Source organism: Malus domestica, chromosome 09 (genome assembly GCF_042453785.1).
Source record: "Malus domestica chromosome 09, GDT2T_hap1".
NCBI classification, from domain to species: Eukaryota; Viridiplantae; Streptophyta; class Magnoliopsida; order Rosales; family Rosaceae; genus Malus; species Malus domestica.
In genome coordinates this window covers 9504052-9526456 of record NC_091669.1, presented here as the reverse complement: position 1 = coordinate 9526456, position 22405 = coordinate 9504052, and the positions used below count along the sequence as shown (strand labels likewise).

At 38.3% G+C, this 22405-nt stretch overlaps 3 protein-coding genes across 4 annotated transcripts; all 3 read right to left on the bottom strand.

The window, feature by feature from the left end:
* Positions 1-662: 662 nt before the first annotated feature.
* On the bottom strand, positions 663-3257 carry LOC103443017 (uncharacterized). Its single transcript, XM_008381800.4, has 2 exons — positions 2850-3257; positions 663-2622 (listed from the first exon to the last, which is right to left on the bottom strand). Exon 2 carries the CDS (start codon positions 2575-2577, stop codon positions 853-855), a length of 1725 nt encoding a protein of 574 aa, XP_008380022.3. The 5' UTR covers positions 2578-2622; positions 2850-3257; the 3' UTR covers positions 663-852.
* Positions 3258-5075: 1818 nt separating this feature from the next.
* On the bottom strand, positions 5076-7693 carry LOC103421705 (U-box domain-containing protein 3-like). Its single transcript, XM_008359743.4, has 2 exons — positions 7282-7693; positions 5076-6135 (listed from the first exon to the last, which is right to left on the bottom strand). Exons 1-2 carry the CDS (start codon positions 7626-7628, stop codon positions 5310-5312), a joined length of 1173 nt encoding a protein of 390 aa, XP_008357965.3. The 5' UTR covers positions 7629-7693; the 3' UTR covers positions 5076-5309.
* A 3576-nt stretch (positions 7694-11269) lies between these two features.
* On the bottom strand, positions 11270-20482 carry LOC103443016 (GBF-interacting protein 1). 2 transcript variants are annotated; one of them, XM_008381798.4, is made up of 10 exons: positions 19959-20482; positions 18496-18539; positions 18181-18286; positions 17259-17726; positions 16958-17137; positions 15361-15763; positions 14381-14681; positions 13927-14085; positions 12559-13041; positions 11270-11957 (listed from the first exon to the last, which is right to left on the bottom strand). In XM_008381798.4, the coding sequence occupies exons 1-10, from the start codon at positions 20119-20121 to the stop codon at positions 11664-11666; spliced, it is 2601 nt and encodes an 866-aa protein (XP_008380020.3). In that variant the 5' UTR covers positions 20122-20482; the 3' UTR covers positions 11270-11663. The 2 variants fall into 2 exon arrangements, with proteins under 2 accessions (XP_008380020.3, XP_008380021.3); XM_008381799.4 differs by having other exon boundaries at positions 15361-15760.
* Between the last annotated feature and the right edge of the window lie 1923 nt (positions 20483-22405).

Genomic DNA, 22405 nt, shown 5'->3' with positions numbered 1-22405 from the left:
AGGATGACGATATTGATTGTCCGGCGGGTTGGCGCTCACTAATGAACATTACCAATTTAAAATGGGCGGTGTCATCCATACACCGGTTTTTATTTCTCACTTTTTTAATTTTCAGACGTCGGATCGAAAGAATTGAAAAGGATTAAAGGACATGAATTAACAAGTGGTGCCTCGAATGTAAAATAATGTATGGATAGCACCAACCTTTAAAATCTTCAATCATTTGATTAACTAATTTGTTTTTCCTTTGATTTATTAAACCTAATGACCATAAAGTTAAGAGTGCAAAAAGTGAAAGTAAAATAATATTAACAGAAAAAACTAGCAACTTGAAGAGGATGGAAAGTTGGCGTGTGACCAAACAAATGATAAATAGGAAGTCTTCAGTACTCCAATTTCTATTGATGTCGGAAATTGTTGTTAGCACTCCAAACTAGTTATTTTGCATTCCATTTTTTATTTTATTTCATAATTTTTTCGGGAGTGCGATTAACAACTTCCTAATTGGAAACAAATTAAAAATCTTGAACCAAAATAAAAGAAAAAGTTCAACTATTTATCGAATAAAAAAAATTCTGGAGCAACAACACACCAGAAGATCACATGATTCAATACATAAGACATTGACATCAAACAAAACCGAAGTTCAAGTGCACACTTGCGAAATTCGAAGTGATGGATATTGATGGTGCTTTTTCTACAAGTACAAACTCATGACAAAAGCTACTTAATTCTAAAGCTATCAGTTTAGGCTTACAAATTCTCAAATGCAGAACAGAAAAATAGCTAAACAGTACACGTGGATATCGGCAATGTGGCAAATGGCGAAGTCTGAAAATTAATTTGCGGGGATCAGCTGGTCGCGGTGCTGCAACTGTTGATACCATCCTTGCAGTCTTTGGTGAGATCGTTGAAAGTTTCTATCTGCTTTTTCCCTCTCAAGAATACTTCTGTATCAACCGAGACCTTCATGTAACCGTCAAATTCAACAGGAACTCCATTGTTGAGCCTAGTGGTATCAAAGTACCACTCGCTGCTTTCGTCCCAAAGATCCTTGTACTCGTCGAGGAAATGAGTGGTATACTTGTCTTTCAAAGGGTCAAAGAAAGATGTGTCTGGCTCGTTTGTTGCAATGTAGAGGTTCCTTCCCTCTTCAATTTTGTTTGGCAGGGTTGAGAGTAGTGCACTAGGTGAAGTATCTGCATCAAGGTTAGGCCAAAGCTCCTTGTTCTGTGCTTTCTCCCCTCTCTCAATGTGCACAGAGTCATAATCCCAGTTCAACTTTGATGCGATTGCAGACACTATATCCATCAACCTTCTCGATTTCCACACCAAATGCCATGGTCGTTGTACTACGGACTCTGTCTCCCCTTCACACACCCTATACCAATAATTGTCTGGCTCCACAGATCCAAACTTTCTCATAATCAAAGTATCCTTGACATCATTAAGTTTCATAGGTGTGACCCTATAATCCTCTACAAGATGCATACCCAAACCGTCTTTCTTCTGCCATTTTTCCCAGTCTGTCCAAAACTGCTTTGCATCTAATACAGATGCAGACTCTCTTAAATGCTCAAAGTCAAAGTAAAACCTGAAATCCTTCCCTTCCTCATCTTGATTTGACGAAGTGTAAATCGAAGACAGACAAAGAGTCAATTCCATGACCAAAGTTCGGTTCAGGTACTGAGCTTCACCTAAAGCACAGAGGAAACTCCACAAGTAATGGTTCATGCTCTTGCACCTATCTCCACCACCACTATAAATTAAGTACTTCCCATGACTGAATGAACCTTCAGACTCAACCACAGGTAGGGTATCATTCACAACCTCCCCAACAACTGGCAAGGAATTCACCTCTGTCTTCCCTTGCTTATCAAACCCGGCCTCTGTCTTCCCTTGCTTATCAAACCCGGCCTTCTTCTTCCTCTTCCTGGCATTTACTCCAGTATGGTACTCTCCAATATCACCCACACTAAGAGTACAATTCTCAGACTTCAAAATGCTAAATCTCCGATAGTCCTTGTAAAAAGAAGCAGTCTTCCCTTCCTTAGGCCTAAACCGCCATGCCATATCACAACTGTTACCATCCGAACCCTGCACTGGTTTCCCAAACCGGTAAAAATGAATATCCTTAAACTTCTCTATGGTGGCCCTCATCATCAAATGGAACACTTCCGGGTCCCTGCAATCAATAGGACCCTCACAACTAGCAGATTCTGCTTCAGAATTCTGAGTGATCGAGTTATCGCCCTCGCTCAAGTTAACAACATCAGTCATACTGATAAAGTTGCCAATCTCTGTTTGATTGGGAGCCAAGAAATTCTCACCAGTCTTGACCACGGTGTCATCGGATTTGAAAGTGGCATTGGATTTGGATGTGAGGAATGTAGTGATCTTTGTCGACGGGTGAAACAACGGGTCTTCAGGTTCATAGGTGGCGGCAATGATAGTAAAGATCAACACTCCCAGCACAAAAAACGTAAAGCAAAGGTTCCCAATCAAGGCAAGGGCATTGGGACCCAAATTCTCAGGCCTAAACCCTCCAGCTCTAGCAAATGGAGACCGACCCATCATTTTCCGGAACCAGAAGCTTCTTCCACAACCACCCAAAACAACAATCTACCACAAAACACAATTACCCAGATCACCAAACCACACAAAAACGAAGCTTCAGTAAAAAAAAAATGGAGAAACAAACTATATGGGAATGGAAAAAGATAAGATTTTGTTCGATTTAGGTTGTTTATTTTCAGATCCTTGAACAAATTCCAAGTGGGGTTATGGAGATCTACGAATCGATGCAATGTACGAAGCCAAAAGATTAGCAGATGCGCAAAGATTTTTACCTTCTTCCACCGGTTCTCACACGGAGAGATGAAGCTAGAACCGTCGGGAAAGCTTCATTTCGTCACCATTGCTCTATCGACTTGGCTTCTCCAGTGCGACTGTGAAGTGCGGGCAGCTGCTGGATTTTCTCCCTCCAATTCTCTGACCTTTCAGCGAGGAGGGGCGATTGTGATGATTATAAAACTATATCACCCAGTGCAAGACTGAGCAGGGGGTGTACTGCGCTTATCTGTTAGGATGGTTCCACGTGGAAGGAGTTGACTGGTACCCGGGCGTAATTAATCCAGGTTTAATTAGTCCGGTGTCTGTTACGGGAAGGCGATGACTGGTTCGGCGTAGTGCGCACCCGGGACCGGGAGTAACTAATCCGGGTTTAATTAGTCCGGTGTTTATTAGGGAAGCGTCTACTTCACAGTTAAACAACTACAGACACAGCGACAGTGGTAAATATGTAATTTTAAATAATTAATTAATGGCTTTCACTATCAGTATTAGCAAAAACTAATAAGGTGATAGTGAAAGTAATTAATTAATTAATTAACTTAATTAATGATGTATTTTAAGCTCCAACATGTCAACTCTTTTAATGAAACTGGATCCCCTCCTGAGCATGGGGATCAGAGCCTGTTGAGCAGCCCATCTAGACCCTTGAAATTTGATCTAACGGCTATAATTATTATAACTTTAGAGAGGTCTATGTTTGTAATCATTAGATCAAATTTTTAAGGGCCCAGATAGACTGCTCAGCAGGCTTCGGTCCCCATGCTCTGGAGGGGATCCTGTTCCCCTTTTAATTACTGAGTCAACAATTTTTTTACCTAAAAATGATGTGACATTGTAAGGGTTAGTGAAAATGTTGGAGGTCTGTTAAATTTGGGATGGATCTTAGGTTGGTGCCTTTGCTGTTTAAGGGGGCGGTGGATAAGGCTTTATGTGGTACTAAATAGAAGACTGTCCTTCGGTTTAAAGTACAGGACGGAATGGATCCCAGGCTCCCAGCCATGCCACATGAGCCAAGAGAATGAGAGATGACTTTTATGCAACGTGAATGTTATTGCAGTAGTAGTTTAAGTTAATTACATTTTCATGTGAGAAAGTTAAAATGCATGATAGTGCGTGATTGACTTAAGATAACGTCACAATGTCATGTTTGAACTACATAAATCAAATTGAACTATATAAATTAATCACAAATATGAAAATGTAACGAAGTTGTAACTAGAATCAGAACAAATATACTAACTTTGTTTTTCGAAGATAGGCTTGTAGAAACACGTCCCCACACCTTTGCAGTAGTTTTTGAACGCTTATCGTGCAGGATACAACTTTTTAATCTAAGTTCTTTCACTCGAATTTGGATTATTGGCAAATTGAGGCATGTTTCTCAATGAAAGAAATAGAAGGAAAACATTGCAGATTAATTGATTATGTTTTTTTTATACTACAGCCATATTTGGCATCAATAGTTATGACTGATTGAATTCACTTTTATTCTTTAAAAAAAAAGTTGACTATTTCTGGTAAATAGTCTTATCGTTTCGAAAAAACTTAAACATAGAAAACAAAAACAAAACTTATGCACCCAAATCCAAAGCCCTCCATGGCCTTGGCCCATGTCTTTTCAATCACTTGTATAAAGATGGATTTGCTCAAGTGTTTGGTCGATATTGGACAATTGTGCCACAAGATCCAGCATGTCATTACCATTACATGGGGAATGTTATTGTGTCGGCTCTTGAACGGGTCACATTATCATGTGGAAAAGTTAAAACACATAATATTACATAATTGGTTTGAGATAACACTATCATTGGAGAATGTTACTGGGGGCAATCTCCTGAGTGGATCATACATTTTCATGTGAGAAAGTTAAAACATATGACAATGTGTGATTGATTTGAGATAACGTCACATGAACATCCCATTATATGAGAAATGTCATTGCTGCGGTATCTTAAGTCAATCGCATTGTCAAAGTTAAAATGCCCAATGCGTGATTGACCAAGGTTTAGGATAACGGCACAGTAACGTTCTCGTCAAAAGCAAATTTTGCCCATTGAACATGTCAAACTTTGGGGTTGCTTTGAATACAAGCGATCTTCAATTATATAGTTTTCTCATTTTATCGAAAGGGATGGATTTGGAGGGAGCGTCGAATACAAAATCTCCGGTACAAGGGTAAATGTGTGAATTTGTTTTCACTTGTGGTCAGAAGAAATGTGCAGTAACATATCAAAGAGCGACTTTTATATATATACATGAACAAAGTTTGAGATATACAATGGACTCACAATTCACCCCTACTCCAATCCAACATTTCAACTCCAGTAATTTCTAACACATCCTGGAGGGTGAATTAGCAGGGTGCAGAGTTTTAACTGCCCAAACAAATACATAGATTCAGATTAAAACTCTTTTAACCGAGTGATTTGCGAAACTCCTACCGCCAAACAAAATTATTACGTAGACTGAGTATCCGAAGGTGTACAAGATGCAGCTCTCTGCTGGATTCGGTCCATGCTATGCTCCATGCTTCTTTTAACCATGTCTTCCAGTAACCTTTTTGCAGTTTCAGCTGCTTTGTCTGCTCCATCGACCCTAGTGGCAATGTCGTATACAATTCTCTCCAGAACGGAGGAGGCCAATTGCTTTTGCTGGGGAGAATCTCTAAGCAAGTCTAGCAGCGTACGAGCTCTCTCCCGAGCTTCAGCTGTGCCATCTACTGTCAGTCGAAGAAGACCTGGTACTGCACCTTCATTAAGAATGAGTTCCCTGTATTTGTCGCGGCAGCTCTGACACATGGAGAGCAATGCTCCAACCGCATGTTGTGTGCTTATTAGGGATCCATCTTCAACAGTCTCTACTAAGGTTAATATCCCACCTTCTGAGTTTGAGATTGCAGTACGCCCTTCTTCAGAGTTGGATAGGATCTCGAGAAGGGCAGTAGTCTTTTCAGCAAACTTGGAGTACTTTTTGCATTCTTTGAGAAGGTTAATGAGAGGACGAACAGCTGTAGCATCCAGAATAGCAGTTGAGTTCTCTTTGCAGGTAGAGAGATTGTGTAAGGCGGTCACGGCATCAACTTTTCCTTGAACACTTCCGGAGCTCAGGATCTCAACCAGGAGAGGTGCAGCTCCAGAATCTGCAATGATTGGCTTGTTCAGTGCAGCAGCTGAGAGTGTTAAGATTGCTGCAGTTGCTAAATCCCTTAAACTACCATTTTGGAACTTGAGGAGCTCAACAAGCGGGGGGACAGCTCCTGCCATCACAATCTTGACCTTATTCCTAATTAGCATCAAACAAGGACCAATGAGACATACTGACAACCTCTTCCATATTATACAAGTAAAAGCCATAACCTAAAACAAGGGTAATGGCCAAAGAGCAAACAATTGCAGACTAGGGACCACTTTAAATTCACATATAAGTGAATTCACATTATTACAGTTAAGGAGAATCCCCACAGACAAAAGAAAACAACTAGAGGACACCATTTTCTGGTATCATAATGCCTGTGAAGCATTATGAGGGAGATAATATTTTAACTTCGGGAATAAAGTTCGCTCCATTAACTACCACATAAGTTTTCATTGCCACGTATATGAAGGAAAACAAATAAGGTCAAAACTGAACCCGCGGCCTCACACCCTTCAATCAGATATGATATCCAAACAAAGCCATTTGATTGGTCAAGCCTTGGGCATTCCATCTCATTTACAACAAGGGTTTCAAGATCCAGTTGGATCCTCCAGTGTATCAGTACAAGGCGATCAAAACTAGTAAAAAAAAGTTATTCCTCAAGTAGTTTGACATGCTCAAGCTATGTTCTTTCTCTCCATCCCCCCCCCCCCCCCCCTCTCTCTAACAACCACCTTGAGGCAGAAATTTCCGTAAATTGAACGGAGAGGAACCTAATTCTTCCCGAAATCAACAACCGTTTTTAGTAGCAACTCTTTGGCCCAACCCCAACTTCCTCAGTAACCAAACAACGGAAAAATTCACTATCATCTAGTTCTTCTGCATCTCACCCTCCCTCAGCTAGTAAATAACGAAGTGATCAAATCCACACAATTATGGACAAATACGATTCATACTCACTAATCTCAATCAAGAAATCACTAACAAACTTATCAATTTTTTTTATTTTTTATTTTTGATAATCACCTCATCAAAATCCATTTAATTGCTATAAATGTGAGCAATTATTTTCATTTTTGCAATCAAAATCCAAAAAAACACATAAAACCCATATCATATCAACTAATTTCCTCTCTAATCACAAAACAATCACAGAACACATAAAGTTTCAATCTTTCCCGAAATTAACACAAAGCAAACAAAACCCACCGCCAAAATTAGCAATTCCTAATCCTTAAAATCTCATCAGTCAATAAACACAGAGAAATTCAAAAGCAGAGCAGCGAAAAGTACCGTTCGTTTCGGACGGCGAGGTTGAGGAGGGCGAGGAGGGAAACTTGGCGCGCATCCGGATTAGGAGAGCAAAGCATCAACACCAGCGGCGGAATCACGCCCGCCGCGCCCAGCTTCGAGCGAGTCTTGGAAGACGAGGACGAGGACGAAGATGAAGACTTTCTGACCAAGTTTCTGATATCTCTGGCGGCTTCAATCTTGGATTCGAGATCGCCATGGATGAGCTTTGAGGAGATTTCGAGTATAAGGGTTTGTTTCCTTTGGTTCCATGTCTCTGCCTCCTCCACCTTCTCTGCCAATTCTTCTTCTTCTTCCACTCCCACTGAGCTTTGCTCCTCCTCCCCCATCTCTCTCCTCTCTCTCTCTCTCTCTCTCTAGCACGCGAGTTTCTGTTTCTGTTATTGAGGAGTTTTCTTTTTCTTTTTCTTTTTATCTTTTCTTTTTTTTTTGGGTGAAGAATCTTTTCGGTTTTTTCTTTTTTTTTTTAAATTTCTCTTTTCCAATAAAAATGCATTAATATATGAAATTCCTAAACAAAAATGGTTATTTTTCAAAAACGGAAAACAATACGGGTCAAATTTAATATGATATACACCAAAGTTGGAATACGGTATTATATATGTTATAAAATATATGTTAACGGCAGTTGTTCACACGTGTGTGATAGAATATTTAAATGATAACGGTAACTTCCGAAAACATATTGACTTGAGTTGATAATGTGTGTTTAAATGTGAAGTGAAGGTAATCCATTTGATTTGGATGTGAGGCTTATTCAACTAGCTCAACAAATTAAAGTGATATGTATTTAGAGGATGAGCGATAGAATATTAGATATCAAAGAGCTTTATAATTTTTTTTTAATATAGGAGGTATCCACGACAAATTCGTAACAAACCTATCATTCTTCTCGAGTAGCTCCTATACAATATGAATTAGCACCGTATTTTCCATTCCCATGTCAAATAATATGTCAAAGTAGAGCCGGCCCCAACAAATGGATATGTGGAAACTCGAACTCAAGTTAGGAATTCTAAACCTTCGCTCGTTACTAGATTAATCCTAGAGTTAAAAGAAGATTACAATAAAAACAAAAAATGGTCGCAAACAATGTCCGAAGATTCCTCAAACCAAAAGAGAGATCGTATTAACATTAAGTAAATTCATATTAATACAAAAGTAAGGTGATTTGTTTCTTAAAAAAGAAAGTAAATTGATTTATTAAAATGATAGGCGTAGTGGTCTACAAAATATTCTTGTGGTCGGAAGAATACACAGAGGGAAGACAAAAAGGCGAGCAAGGACAACCACTAACCGTCCAAATTACACTCACCAATACAATTACCTACGATTCTTTGCTTATATTTTAAAACTTACAAAACAAAACATTTCTATTTCCCCTCCTTTTTCTAAACAATTTATTTGGAATATTTCCTTTGTCCCCTTTTCATATAAAAGTATCACTTTTTCACAAAATCATAAAAAATGAGACTGACAAAATAAAATAAAAAATTAAAACTGACCATAACGATATGCCGTGCTAGGACCATATTGGTGGTGCTATCTAAATATTCATTCTTGCGTTTTATACATTTTTCTTAACTTTCGACTGTCAGATTGAATGAATCGAATGAAATCAATGGACAAAATTAATAAGTGTGTAAGAGCTGAAAATGAATGTATGAAAATTACTATTTTTTTCTTATTTACAGTAAACCAATGCAATTAGCGAATCGTTTTAAGTGGTTTGGATCCACTCGTTAAATTTAGGGTTTAGAATTCTTCAACGCACCTTCAATAGTTATATTCAATAATATATATATCATACTTAGACGTAAGTTCGATTCTTTCCAACGAAACGAATGAACTTTTAGTTTGAGTCATGTAAAAAATGGTACTTATGCAAAAGACATAAGGAATTAGTACAATCTATGTGTTATGCCACATATGGCATTGTTGGATGCTCAAATGATTCGTTCTTGTTAAAGAGGACCAAAACAAAATGGCAAGCAAACGTTTTTATTTTAAATTTTATTATTGGGGAAGGGGTTCGAAACTAGTACAACAATCTAAGGAGAGGGAGAGTTTCAAATCAAAGACGTGTGGGCGGAAACTCAGCACTCTATCCACTAGAACTTTTGAAAAATCTATGTTGTCATATACTCTGGTGTTCTATGTTATTAGAAATTATAATATATTCAGATCATACTAATTGTTTTTATGATGGATACATATTTTCTCAACAAACATCATATAATTCAAATAAATTCACATAAAATGCACTAGAAAAGATTCAAACGACTCCAAACTCAAATTAGAAAGCCCACGAAAATAGGATTTTTTTTTTTTAATTTAACAATTATCGTCCATGAGTTTTGAACTTATACTTAATTAGACTAAATGGCCAGGGCCGAAAACTTATGGATAACCTGTTCTATAATTGAATAAACAAAAACAAGATTATATGATTATGATCAAACCGTCTATGGTGAAGGGGAAGGGTAACATCACTCATATTTCTTCACATGATCATTCCCACGAGTTTCTGTGATCGTTGTAAGCGACGGCTGCCATGTCATGGAACCTTGGACCCTCATCTTCCCTCGATGAGATTGAGCGCTCGAGATTTTACTCGAACGCTCGGTTCCACCACCTTTGTGCTTGACATCAATGCCAGGGAATGTCACATGTTTCTTGCCAACACCGTTCTTTCTTCCGATAATACTACAAATAGAAGTGTCACTTAGCTCACCAACCGCCGCACCTTGTTTCCAGCGCAAAATTGTCTCGGCCGCGGTTGAGACATCCATGGAAGATTGAGACGCAGTTGAGTTGACAGAAAGCTCTTTGTTAGGTTTTCTTATTCTACGCCGGAGCTTCCTCATAGCTCGGTGAGGAACAAGGAGTATTTTCTCACCGGGCGTGAGGATCTCATTAGGTTTAACTACCGAGTCCCAGGGCCGCCTAAAAACCTCAGGCCTAGCCAGCAAGAAAGAGGGATGCTTCTCCAGTATCTTCGCCGCAGGAGTTGCCATGTAGTGCTTCTCAACACCTCCACCGATATGGACAATCTTCAAGATAGAAGTACCGTCCTCCTGCACCTCCGGCTCTGCTTCCGGAGGTTGCGGCCGCCTTGAGAACGGTTTGAGTTTATGGCCGTTGAGGAACTTGTGGAACATGGTGGCTTGGCTATTGTTCTACATAGTCAGACATCGATCAATCGATCACACTTGGCTTCCTTATATAACACAGTTGACATCGATGAATACAAGAACCGAAACTTCGTAGTACGCCCCGATTGGGCGAGTTGGAAGTTAACAACGTTAAACAACGTTAAACAAGTAAAAGGTCAAAAGCCAGGAAAGCGAAGGATAGTCCGCGGCCTGATACTGTCGGCTACCGGCAGGCATGTTTCAAAGAATAGTTTATACTGTTGAGCAGGCACTTGGTTCACACCACATCAAACTCATCGTACTAAATTGAACTCACCTGGACGGACTATATGATCAAGCAGCATCAATCTTTGGCTACTCCGCCATGAGCGCCGGTCAATCATACCACCAATCAAGCACCTCGACGCTGTTCAATCATCAAGCTCTTTGGTGTCCAGAAACGCGTCTGGACGCAGAAGTCAGCATGTGGAAAATACAAGGAATGCACGTAGCATACATCAGAAAGTGAATATTCTGCACAAATATTATCTGAATTCAGGTGCATATTTCTCCATCCAACACAAAATATTCGACCTGCACGCCTGCAAACTATGAGAAGCATCATCGAAACCCGAGCCGGCTAATGGAAAGGACATGTTTGCTTCTGTTATACCAAATACAACAGTTCAATACAGACGTTTCTTGCTATCAAAATTCACTTTACAGGTAAGACAGCACGAAGACGAGAACAATGGAATGCAAAAAATTCTTCAGCAGCCTATAATCTTACCTTCCATAACCTATAAGACCTCAGATATAAAAGAGAACGAAAGAGATTCGCACCAATCAACGGCAAATTCTAAGTTCAAGAACTTGAAAAAGTAAAGTAGAAGGAACAGAAGGGAGGAGGCCAGATAGGACTCGAAACTATGAAAACGGAAAAAATGGTAACACCATAAAAGCAGCGCAAGAAAAAAGACGACCTGCCATGCCTACCCTGACTAACTAAAATTGTCAATCAGTTACAGGTGGACTGCACCTTTTATGTCCTTAAAACAATCAGAGAAGATACTATCGGCGAATTCCTTTTTTTTTTCCAGCCTCCTTTTACAGATTTACACTCAATCTAAGCCAACTCCGTATCTTCTTTATGCCTCTCTCCACCCAAACTAATTGGAGTTGCCCAAAATAATTTCCAAGATATTCTTCTTTCGAAGTTTACAAAATGTTTCAGTAGTTACTCGGCCAGTTCATTTGTGCATGTTGAGGCTGTTGATAAACATTGCCCCCAGGTCCCACCATGTCAACAGCCCCGGCCATGGTCTGGGACTGCTGGAGAAGAGGATGAACAGCTGCTGCTGTTACTGCTTGCGCAGGGTGGTAGAGACCAGCAAAGGTACCATGGCCGGCCTGCGTTGGGGTGAAAGTCATGTGCTGACCCTGAGGAGGAAGGTTGTAAAATGAACTTGTTAAGCTGGATATGTCTCGGCCAGGTGCTGCAACCCACACAGAAGATCCTTCACTCTGTAGAAAAGCAATTTGTAAATATCATGCAACAATAATTTTGGTATCAAGGGGAAAATGGCAGGACTTTATGGACTAAGAAACACAAAAGATGGAAAGCCAGCACTCTACGAAACTATAAAATAGGGAACTTTAATTACCACTTAGCAATGATTATCTTTTACAAATTCATAAAACTGGGTAAAATAAAAAGTACACAACCATTTGCAACGTATTTAGTTATTTACTATTTAGAGAACTTTAACAAAGAAGAGATAAAAACACAGATAAAGTTTTACTTTCTGTCAGGTATCGAGAAAGTTAACCATATTGAAAAGTTAAAACAAAAAAATCAATTATATCAAACTTAAAGAAATCTATTCAATAAAAGGGAAAGCGAGTCTTCAATTAAGCTGTCATGTTAATATAAATAAAAACAAAATAATACAAAAATTATAGCTAAAAAAATGTATTTGAGATATGTGATTTGTAAACATCCTACTGTTCCTTTCTGTCAAAATTAAATTCACCAAGGTAGCAAACAAATTATGATAGATCACGCTCTAATCTTTTACTACAAATATATTTGACATCACAAACGAGGGAAAAGTTAAACACCAACCTGCTGTCCCGTGATGTATACATTATTTTCCTTGAACTGAGATGAGGCAAGATCCTCATTAGAAGTAGAGTTTCCTGCTGTTGTGGGAGCACTCTGATTATAACCAGCCAGGGAAGAACCAGATGGCCCATAACCACTTGCCATTCCCATATGAGCTGAGTTCCCTGAATTAGTCCCTGTTTTGTATTGTGGCAGTGAGTATTTAACTCCTGCGGCTGCTGCTGCTGCTGGAGAAGCTGGATACACACCACCGGCTTGAGGTTGCTGAGGAAATGCACCATTGCCCAAATATTGGTGGATGGCTGGAGGTGGAACATAGAATGGGGAAAAGTAGTGACTGTAGGGAATATAGTTAGGAGGATAATGAGATATGTGCATCCCAGCTGGTGGTCGAAAGACAGGAAGTGGCTGCTGAGTGCTTTGTACAAGCCCAGGAGCCTGTGTCACCAATGGTGTTGGGCCGGTTGCAGATAGAACCCCGCCCTGAAAATAGGCATTAAATATCATCAGAATACGGGAAGCATCTTAAAAAACCAACACGTTACTTATGTTCATCCACACATCACGGAAAGACGGGTAAATACATGCATAAAATAACCCTACTTCATCCTATCTAAGAAAATGAGCTACTACCAACAGAGAAAAATTTATTACTAATCCTGCCCAATGAAGAGCAAACTCCAACATACACACATTTTTGCAATATCGTTCACAAGTATATTCTAGGCCCACCGTAGTTTTTCATGATAAAAAAAATAAAAATTAAAAATTAAATGGACTACTAATGTCAACATCAGATATTTACGTGCTTCAGTATGCAATGCCTTTGTTCCATTCTTACATGTATCTTGGTCGATAATTGATAATATGGAAAAGTTGCTATTGTCTAACATCAGATATCTGAACAACATAAATTCTAAAGATTAATAAATTAATCAGGTGTTATTATTGGTGATTTCCCTACACACGGAAAGAATTATAAAAAAAAAAAGGTCGTACCCAGTGCACAAGGCTCCCGCTTTAAGCAGGGTCTGGGAGAGGTGAATGTCGGCTAGCCTTACCCCCATTTATGGAGAGGCTGCTTTCGTAATGACCATGTACATTAAGATGAAATCTACAGCTTATGCCCGGATAGGCTTCTTTATAATCTTCTCACTAAGAATTACATCTAGCAGTGAACACACATTAATCAATCCAGAACAGTCGGTGCTAGAATTTTGGAAATTGCAACTGAGTCAAATTAAGAATTAATCGATAACAATTAAAGCTATATAGACATGGTACCGAGGAGACCTCAGACAATGTGGTTACATTACAAACCATCAACTCTCTTAACTTTGAAAAAATGAAGGTGCTATTAGTGCAAACCTCTTGGGGAGACTGAGAACTTTGAGGCAATACTGCAACATTCCCATTGTACTTGGTGGAAACCCCAGGAGAAGGAAATGGAGAAAGGCGGCCATCACTATCAGCACCTGAGCGGTAATATTGGGCATAATAACTTGCTGGGTCAAAGGGTGGTTGTACCTATTGAAAAACAAAATTCGAGCCACTATCAATTGATTGCAAAATCAAAGAAAATTATATTTGCAAGGAATGTAAAATCATATTTTCACACCAAATCAGGCAGAAAATATTTCACATCAATCAACATGTGATCTTTAAATGTCACTGGACATTTAAACTCGCACTCCAACTAATTCAGATCAAGGTTTAGTTGAATTGGCTTCTAGACATAAGAAATTAAAGCCATGCAAAAAATATAAGCAGTTATAGTATGGCTATATCCGATAGTATAGGAAGCTTAGGTTTGAGAACGCACAACAAAGCCTGGAAGGCGGGAAACATCACGTGATTGAGACTCAGAGTTTTCAAATGGTGCAAGCTGACTCCCTATAATTGGGGGCACAAATCCAAAACTGTAGTTCGGAGAAGTATGAGCCACCGAGAACTGATGGCCTCCAGATGGCAACGCAGTGTCATGCTTGGATTCATTGTGTCCTGGGGCCGCACTGGATGATATTTCCCCCTCACCAGTTGATATATTTTCAGATACTTGAGGAGGTGATTGCGGATGATCAGGATAATCACCTTCATCAGCAGTTGCCAATGCATTTTGATTGCTGCATCCAGAAGAACGGAAAACAAACAGTAATGAATTAACATCACCACAGGTTCACTAGACGATAATAATAAAAAGAATATACCACACAGTCCACACTAAAGATGGAAATACAGGGCTCAGAAACATGTTTGTTTACTGAGAGTACACTCTAATGATTAGATCCAAGCACAGGCTAAAACAAAATGATGGAAGCAGGGAAAGGGATGGCTTGCAAATGAACTTTATTGGATGAATTAGGATCTGATAAAGTTTGTTAGTTTACCACTAATCCCAAAAGCTTAAGCTCTTAGAATTTGGATCAACAATTATTTTATATTCTAATATTCCCCCTCAAATATGGGACTCTTTCACATACTAAACCCCAACGTGTGGAATTCAGCTTATATTGGGATGTCGTAATTGCAGAGATTTGAACTCAAGATTTCCTACCAGGATAAGGTTCGGAGCTTTACTGTGATTGTGAAAAAGCTTTAGTTGGTATGGAATTGGTCAAGAATTTGTCTCAACCAAGGTCAAAGTTCAAACACAAGCCAATTAAAAGCGGACTGACAAGAGAACATGCTCCAAATATCTGGGGCAATGATTCAATCTTCTTTATCCATAAAGTTCCTTGCAAATGAAATTGCATCTAACATAAGCATCATGCTAAAGTAAACTAAATAGTGATCACTACAAACCTTGAGGATTGTTCCTCCACAGATTCTTCAACAACCTGAGAAGTCTCAGAGCAAGGTGTTGAGTTCTTATCACTCTCAGGGGAACCCACATAGCCAGTACTTACACCAAACATGGCCCCAAAACTTCCAAAACTCAGCTTGGTTCTTTCAGATTCTGGAACATGTATGTGATTTGGAAGAATAACTACTTTGCGCTGAGGAAGGTGGAATTCCTTTAGCTTTCTCTGCAGTTTTGAAGTTGCTTCTTCCGAATCAAGGACTCTTGAAACCAGCTGTGACTGAGAAGGGGCCTCTACAGAATCGGCAGAAACCTCAGATGCAGGAGCAGCACCAGCCGTTCCCAGACCTTGAACAACAGCAGAATTGATTGGTTTCGGTTTCCACTCTTTATTGGTACCAACTGCTGAAGACAGAAAAAAAAAATTACAAAAACAGAGAAAGTCGAAAGCTATCATAAATTATTAACCAAATAAGAACACATCAAGTGTAATTTTTCTTGAGAAAACTTATGTACCAACTTAGGAACTATGTCTTCTACGTAGATTCCTGTTGTAATTGATTTCACTTTTCCATTAGTTAGAAATTCACCCTGTATCATACCGATTATCTCCAAATTTATTGACAACTGCACAAACTCTGATTTCGTTCTTTGCAAAAGAGAAATAAAGCATCTAAAAGTGAATTAAGCAATAGGGACCAAAGCAGAGAGACAAAACTCTATTTTGTCAAGCAGCTAACCATGGGTCTCTTTCAGAAGAATGTCAGTCAACCATTCTGACACGACTAAGTTTACCTTAGTTAAGCAGATTCTGCTGTGCAAAAATCAGAAGCCACAATTAACACGCACATAAGGACCCAAAAGTTCGAGGACAATTGTCAATGTTTTGAATGCTTCAAACAGATAAGAACAACTCCAATACTAAACTGAGAGTATCAATATAATGCAAAATAATATCAATAAAATAATACGAAAACTAGTGAAAAGGGTTTGAAAACTTTGAGTTTTAACGACAAGGACAAAATAAAAGGTAAAGTGAATAGTACCAGGATTGACTTTTTAGTGTTAAAATGTGGTTTTTCGTTAAAGTGAACAGTACCAGGTGCTTTTTGTTAAAGTTCCCAATAATAATAAAAGCAAAAGGTAGGCCATCATATTTTCCTCCCTTTTTCCTCATTTTTGGAAGGAAGTTTGGAGGTGAAGTCTAACTTTTAACAGTACTTCTACGCCTCGTTTGATAGAGAGGATTGGCTTGGGTAGGACTATTCACTATATTGAAGGCATTTTAAAGGAAGAAATAAATGACAAATTCCTTATTGTCCAAGTTGAAATGGGACAACTATTCTTCATGAGTAACCTTCAAGTTGGACCAAATAATGATTTGTCATTCATTTCTTCATTTAATACCTTTAATATTATAAATAGGCCTATCCAAGCCAATCCTCTCTATCAAACGAGGCCCTAATGTCTGAAAGAGAACCATATGAGCTCTTGACAATTTCAAGGACACAACACAATCATTATGACAAAAGCGTATAGGATTTTATACTTTCACACACTCACACACAAACAAACAAACAAACAAAACCAATATCATACCTTTTTGAGTGCCAATCAATTGTTGTGACCGGCTACTGTAATTAGATGGGGGCCGACTCCCTGAACCACCATGAGTTGATGCAGATGAAGAGTTTGAAAGTTCAGAATGCTGACTTTTCCCAACTCCCTGTGTCTTGCTTGCCACTTTACCTTGTGCCGGAGAGCTACCAACCTCTGAAGCTGTTATATTGTCATCCAAAAATGCAAACATGGGTTATAAACTTATAACCAACAACTCAGTACAAGAGGTGGAGGGGATAGTCTTTGAAACTCGTATTCTCAACAGTTACATTTGACTCACCTGCAGGATGATGGCTCCCTATTTCACATTTAATTGTACCCACAGAACCTGGGAGCCGTGAATCATTAGATGGCACGGGTACTGGATCTGAAGAGGAGAAACAAGCTGCCAATGTAGATGCTGGGGTTGGCAACACTGAGCTGCTACTGGAGCTTAGGGCAGGCTGCTCATGCAAGTCCTCATTGCCATATTTAATGTTGGGGGTTTTTTTTGCATCCACTGGGGGGACCGAACTTCCCAAATTATCCCCAACCAGTGACAAACTTATTTCAGGACCACTTCCAGCAGATGAATGGGAGGGATGCACAACACTAGTACTTCCAAAAGCCACATTGGTAGGCCCATCGACACTTCTCTCTTTATTTTTTGTCTCACGAGAGGGTGGGAAAGAGGGAGAAACACCTTTCTCGGCACCCTGACTGGGTCCATTCTCTGTTGCAGGACCAGAATTTCTGCCACCACCAGCATCTGACAAGAAGTATGCAGAAGAAAGTTAGCTTGGCTGGTATGACTGATATTGGTGGCACAATGAAAGTCAAACTTTTGGAACAGTTGAGCAGCATGTAAGAAACATTTTGAAATCTATTAAGTGCACTCATATAATTATATTGGTAGAAGAGGAAAAGAGAATTTTCCCTCAATTTCACACAACGCAAGGCTAGAGACACCAAGAAAATAAAAAGGTGTAGTTCACACAACTAAACAACCTTCTACCGGAAGTGTTAGAATAACACAAAACAAATAGCAGTTGGATGAAAAAGTTTCTACAGTTATAGTCAGTAGACTAAAACATAACATTTTATCTTAATCAACAAACACATTCAAAATTGATATAATTGAACCAAGATGTTTTGCTAGGGTATAAAGAAAACATACAGGGAATATTGATCCCGACACAAGATCTAACTTGAGCATCACTTACCATGTGGTATATGACGAGGTGCAAAATTCGCCCGACCACCCCTACTCCCCCGTCCCTGCCCTCCAGGTCTCCACCGGGACTCTGCAGACTCTTTGTTGTTCAGATTCTGAAAGATAGAAGACAACTAATTGGTATTCAAAATAATAAGTACCAAAAACTAACTCAGCATACGTGTATTGAAACCACATTATTATTTTGTTAAAAAAAAATGCTTGATAATAGAACATGTTAAAAATTCACTACCTTAACCACCAGTTTCCCAAATTAACTGATTTGGCTTATGAAAAAAATTAAATTGGGATTAGAATTTCTTACCTCTTTTCTTTTGTCACGTTTCCTTTTGACCTCATGAAATGGATCTGCATACTCATACACAAAATTTTATTTCAGTTAAGAAAAAAATAAACATAAGGAGCAAGAACAACAAAAACGTTAAATAACAATAACCCTTCACGTAGAAGAGATAGACACAGATACATTAAACATAGTATCACCTTTGTTCCTTAGAAGCCACTACATGGAAAGTGCACAACAACATACAATCATGAATATCAGAAACTAGGAGAATAATATATGCAATTGTATGCAAAGATTACAAGTGGAAACTTCGCTTAATGTGTGTGAGTGTTTTCCCACACTGCAGTTCAACAACAACCAGAAGACAGAAAACTAACCCAACAAGCCAACAACATATTATCGATATTCACAGTAATAAGATTTGACAAGTTCCATCCATCACAACAAAGCCAAGCTATTTCTTGCTACGTGGATCTATAACATCGTTATTAGTTTCGCCAGTCTGCTAACTAAAATACTATTAAGAACCTTTTATGTATATCAATTTTACTGAAATTAATAACACAAAAGTGTGAGCAAAAGTTCACCCCAAATATCCATCATAAACCTACACTACCTTATTTAGAACACTCACAACTCCAAGGCAAGACTAGACTAGAAACCACTCCAAGGCTAGACTAGATTAGAAACCAGCTAGAGTACGGTGGAAAATCCCTAAACTCTACGGATACAAATGACCACAATGAAGCCAAAAATCCAACTCTATTCCAGGGATCCTTGAACAAACCCCTGAATAGTCTTAAAAAATCCTCCTATTTCTCTTCATCCAAAGGGAGAGTGGATTTAGGAAATGACAAAGCAGATGACTTCGCTGTGCCCAATGCAACTAATTTCTACAAGAATGTAGCTTTCAAAAAGTTCAAACCAAAACGAAAATGAATCCTAAACTTACTTTCCTTTTCACCTTCTTCTCCGATTCTCCAAACAGAGAACATGCATTAAACTTCAATAAAAAAATGAGTGAAAGCTGTAGGCTTGTAGCTTACTTCTGGACCCCAAATATAAACATAAGTTTAATGTAAAATAAAGTCCCTAATTTTACACAAATGCATCTCACTGTTGCCGTAATCACTCCGAATTGCCTGACCATGATTGCTAAGAACCAACATAGAACCAGCTCAATTCCTAATGATATCAGAATCCAACTAAGCCCTCATAAAAGTAACCACAAACAGTGAAAACCCATTACAGCAGATCAAAAACCCAACTGATTTCCCACTTCCCACATAACCAAAATAAAAAATCAAATCAAACCCACAAAAAAAATCACCAAACCAACACGACCCAAAAGAAAAAATCAGAACTTTAACGCACGGATCATGCCAAATCACCAAAAGCAAAACAAGGCAATCCCAAATTAGAAAAATGAGCAAAGGAGAAGCAAAAGCAGAAAAAAAAAAAAAAAAACAATTGTGGGTTACCCTGAAAGAGAAGCTTCTGGGCGGTCTCGTCAGGATCCATGTTGCATTCTTTGAGCATTGCGTGGATTTCCTCCTCACTGTGATTGCCGGTGATCTCCTTGATGTCCTGGATCGTCTTCCTCACACTGTTGGGGATTGAAACCCTAAGCCCACCGCCACTCATGGTTGCAAACCCACAAAGCGAAAGGACCCAGAAGACTTGGAGTGTATGTGAGAATGTGAGAACAGAGACTTTGATGGAGTCTGGCCAACAAAAAAAAAGAGACTTCGACGGAGGAAAAGGAATTGCTGGGGTGAGAGGATTGGGGCTTTTAGATGGCCGCCATATAAAACATCTACTGAAATAAACAAGAAAATCTCAAAGGGGAGAAAAATATACGCTTGGGGCTTTTCGAAGTGATCTGTGACAAGACAACAACAAGAAAGAAAAGGGGGAGGAGAATTGAGAGAGAGAGAGAGAGAGAGAGAGAGAGAGAGGAGAAAGGGAGGAGGGAGCTAATGAAAGTGTTTTTTTAGTGTAGGGCTTTTTGGTTTATTTGCCCTTTTCTTAATTTTAACTAGCATAGAAATTTTTTATTTTTTGTTTTTGAAATGGAAGGAGAGGAAGAGAGTGATAGAGAACGTGAGAGTGGAAAGGTTTTTTTTTTTTTTTTAGAGATATGTTAAGATTACATGTATGTGAGGCTTTGAAAAAAAAAACAGTACAATTTGGTTGTGTGAAATTACATTTCTGTCCCATATTTCTTATTTGTGTTTTGTTTTAATTAGAGGGTTAAACTGGTAATTTCATAGAATTTTGGTTGACAATGAGTGTTTTATTAATTAGTAGAGATTATTTCTGAAAAAAATTATTCAACCATATAAATGCACTAATGTAACATCTCACATCAACCAACAGAGAGGGGGTGATGTGTCTTATATGTACATGCTCCCCTCTTTATAGCACGAGGTATTTTGGGAACTCACTGGCTTCGGGTTCCATCAGAACTTGGAAGTTAAGCGAGTTTGAGCAAAAGCAATCCTTGGATGGTTGATCCACTGGAAAGTTCTCATCTGAGTTCTCATAAACAAAACCTTGAAGGTGTGGCTCTCTCACGTGTGAAGCAATTTTGCCCTAAAATTAGAGATTAAGTGGCAATTTATTTGTGACTTAAAACCAAGTCTTGTAATATTCATCTATACTTCTTGTAAATAAGAGATATTAGGTTTGAAGCTTGAAATTGACGAGTTCATAACCAATTTATTTCTCTAGACGCTTAGTGAAAGAACAGGGAGTTGGGGGAGTGGTTTTCTTTTTCTTTAAAAAATAAATAGAGATGGTAAAATCACTTGTAGTTGATGTTTAAACAAAAAACAGCAAATTTTTTTATGAAATTATATTACTGTCCTTAACTTTTTTGTTATGATAAAAAACTAAATAATCATTTCACCATCTTTTAATTGAGAAAGAGAGTTCTATTAATATGTAGTTTATATTACAAAAGGGTTTATGAATGCATTGTGCACTTTTCATAATATATGTGATCTCGAACTCAATCATACCTTTTTTTTTTCTAGGGTGAGTATCGTACCACTTACTTTACATTTAGATCTAAAATATACCACCACCTATAAGGTTTTATTCTCCTAACAAAATGATATTCTATATTACGTTGATACACGCACAAGAGGAGCCAAACTCGAATTCAAGAAGTAAGACATTCTCCTAGCTAAACCTAACTCAAATATGTGAATAATTTTTTTTAATCAAAATAACTTCATTAGATTGGAAAATTTCAAATAGTACAACTAAAGCACCAAAAGCCCAAATGGATAATAAAACCAACGAGCCCAAACAAGCAAAGACGAAAGCCGCCCAAACAACTAAACAATCTGCATCACTCAAATTAAGCACGATCATATTTCAAGTCCATAAAAACGCATATAGACAGAAATCGTAAACAACTCATAAGTCTGAATGAAAATAAGGATAAACTGTCGGTTTACCCCCTGAACTTTCACCTCACTTTTGATTTCCCCCCTGAACTTTTCTATTGGAAAATTAAGGACTCAAACTAATTTTTTTAGCCAATTTGCCCCCTACCGTTAGTTTTTCATATATTCCATCCATATTTCCGTTAAGTGAGACCATATGCATAACATGTGAGGATAGTTAAGTCATTTCAATTTAAAAATGATTAAAAACTGAAAATAAATAATAATAATAATTTTCCCTCTATTTTTCCCGCTAATTCCTATCCTCAATTTTAATTTTCCCTCTCATTCCTATGCATGAGAAATAACATATGGTGTTATTGTCTTCATAAGTAGCTAAGTTAATCTTTTTTTTGAAGCATGTACTACCATTTTTATTTTCTCTAACAAATTAATAATTTGACAAATGCTTATGGTGTTATTGTCTCCAAAGCAGTGCATTAATATAAGAAACATGTCCATAAAAAAGACTA

Bases quoted from the DNA above. Each gene is read 5' to 3' on its own strand.
- LOC103443017 (XM_008381800.4), bottom strand. From the start codon at position 2,577: ATGATGGGTCGGTCTCCATTTGCTAGAGCTGGAGGGTTTAGGCCTGAG.
- LOC103421705 (XM_008359743.4), bottom strand. From the start codon at position 7,628: ATGGGGGAGGAGGAGCAAAGCTCAGTGGGAGTGGAAGAAGAAGAAGAA. The intron at 6,136-7,281 runs GTACTTTTCGCT...GATGCTAATTAG, and splicing joins CTCGCCGTCCGAAACGAACG to GAATAAGGTCAAGATTGTGA.
- LOC103443016 (XM_008381798.4), bottom strand. From the start codon at position 20,121: ATGAGTGGCGGTGGGCTTAGGGTTTCAATCCCCAACAGTGTGAGGAAG. The intron at 15,764-16,957 runs GTATGATATTGG...TTCTGTCTTCAG, and splicing joins ATTGATTGGCACTCAAAAAG to CAGTTGGTACCAATAAAGAG. The intron at 13,042-13,926 runs GTTTGCACTAAT...GCCTATTTTCAG, and splicing joins GTTCTCAGTCTCCCCAAGAG to GGCGGGGTTCTATCTGCAAC.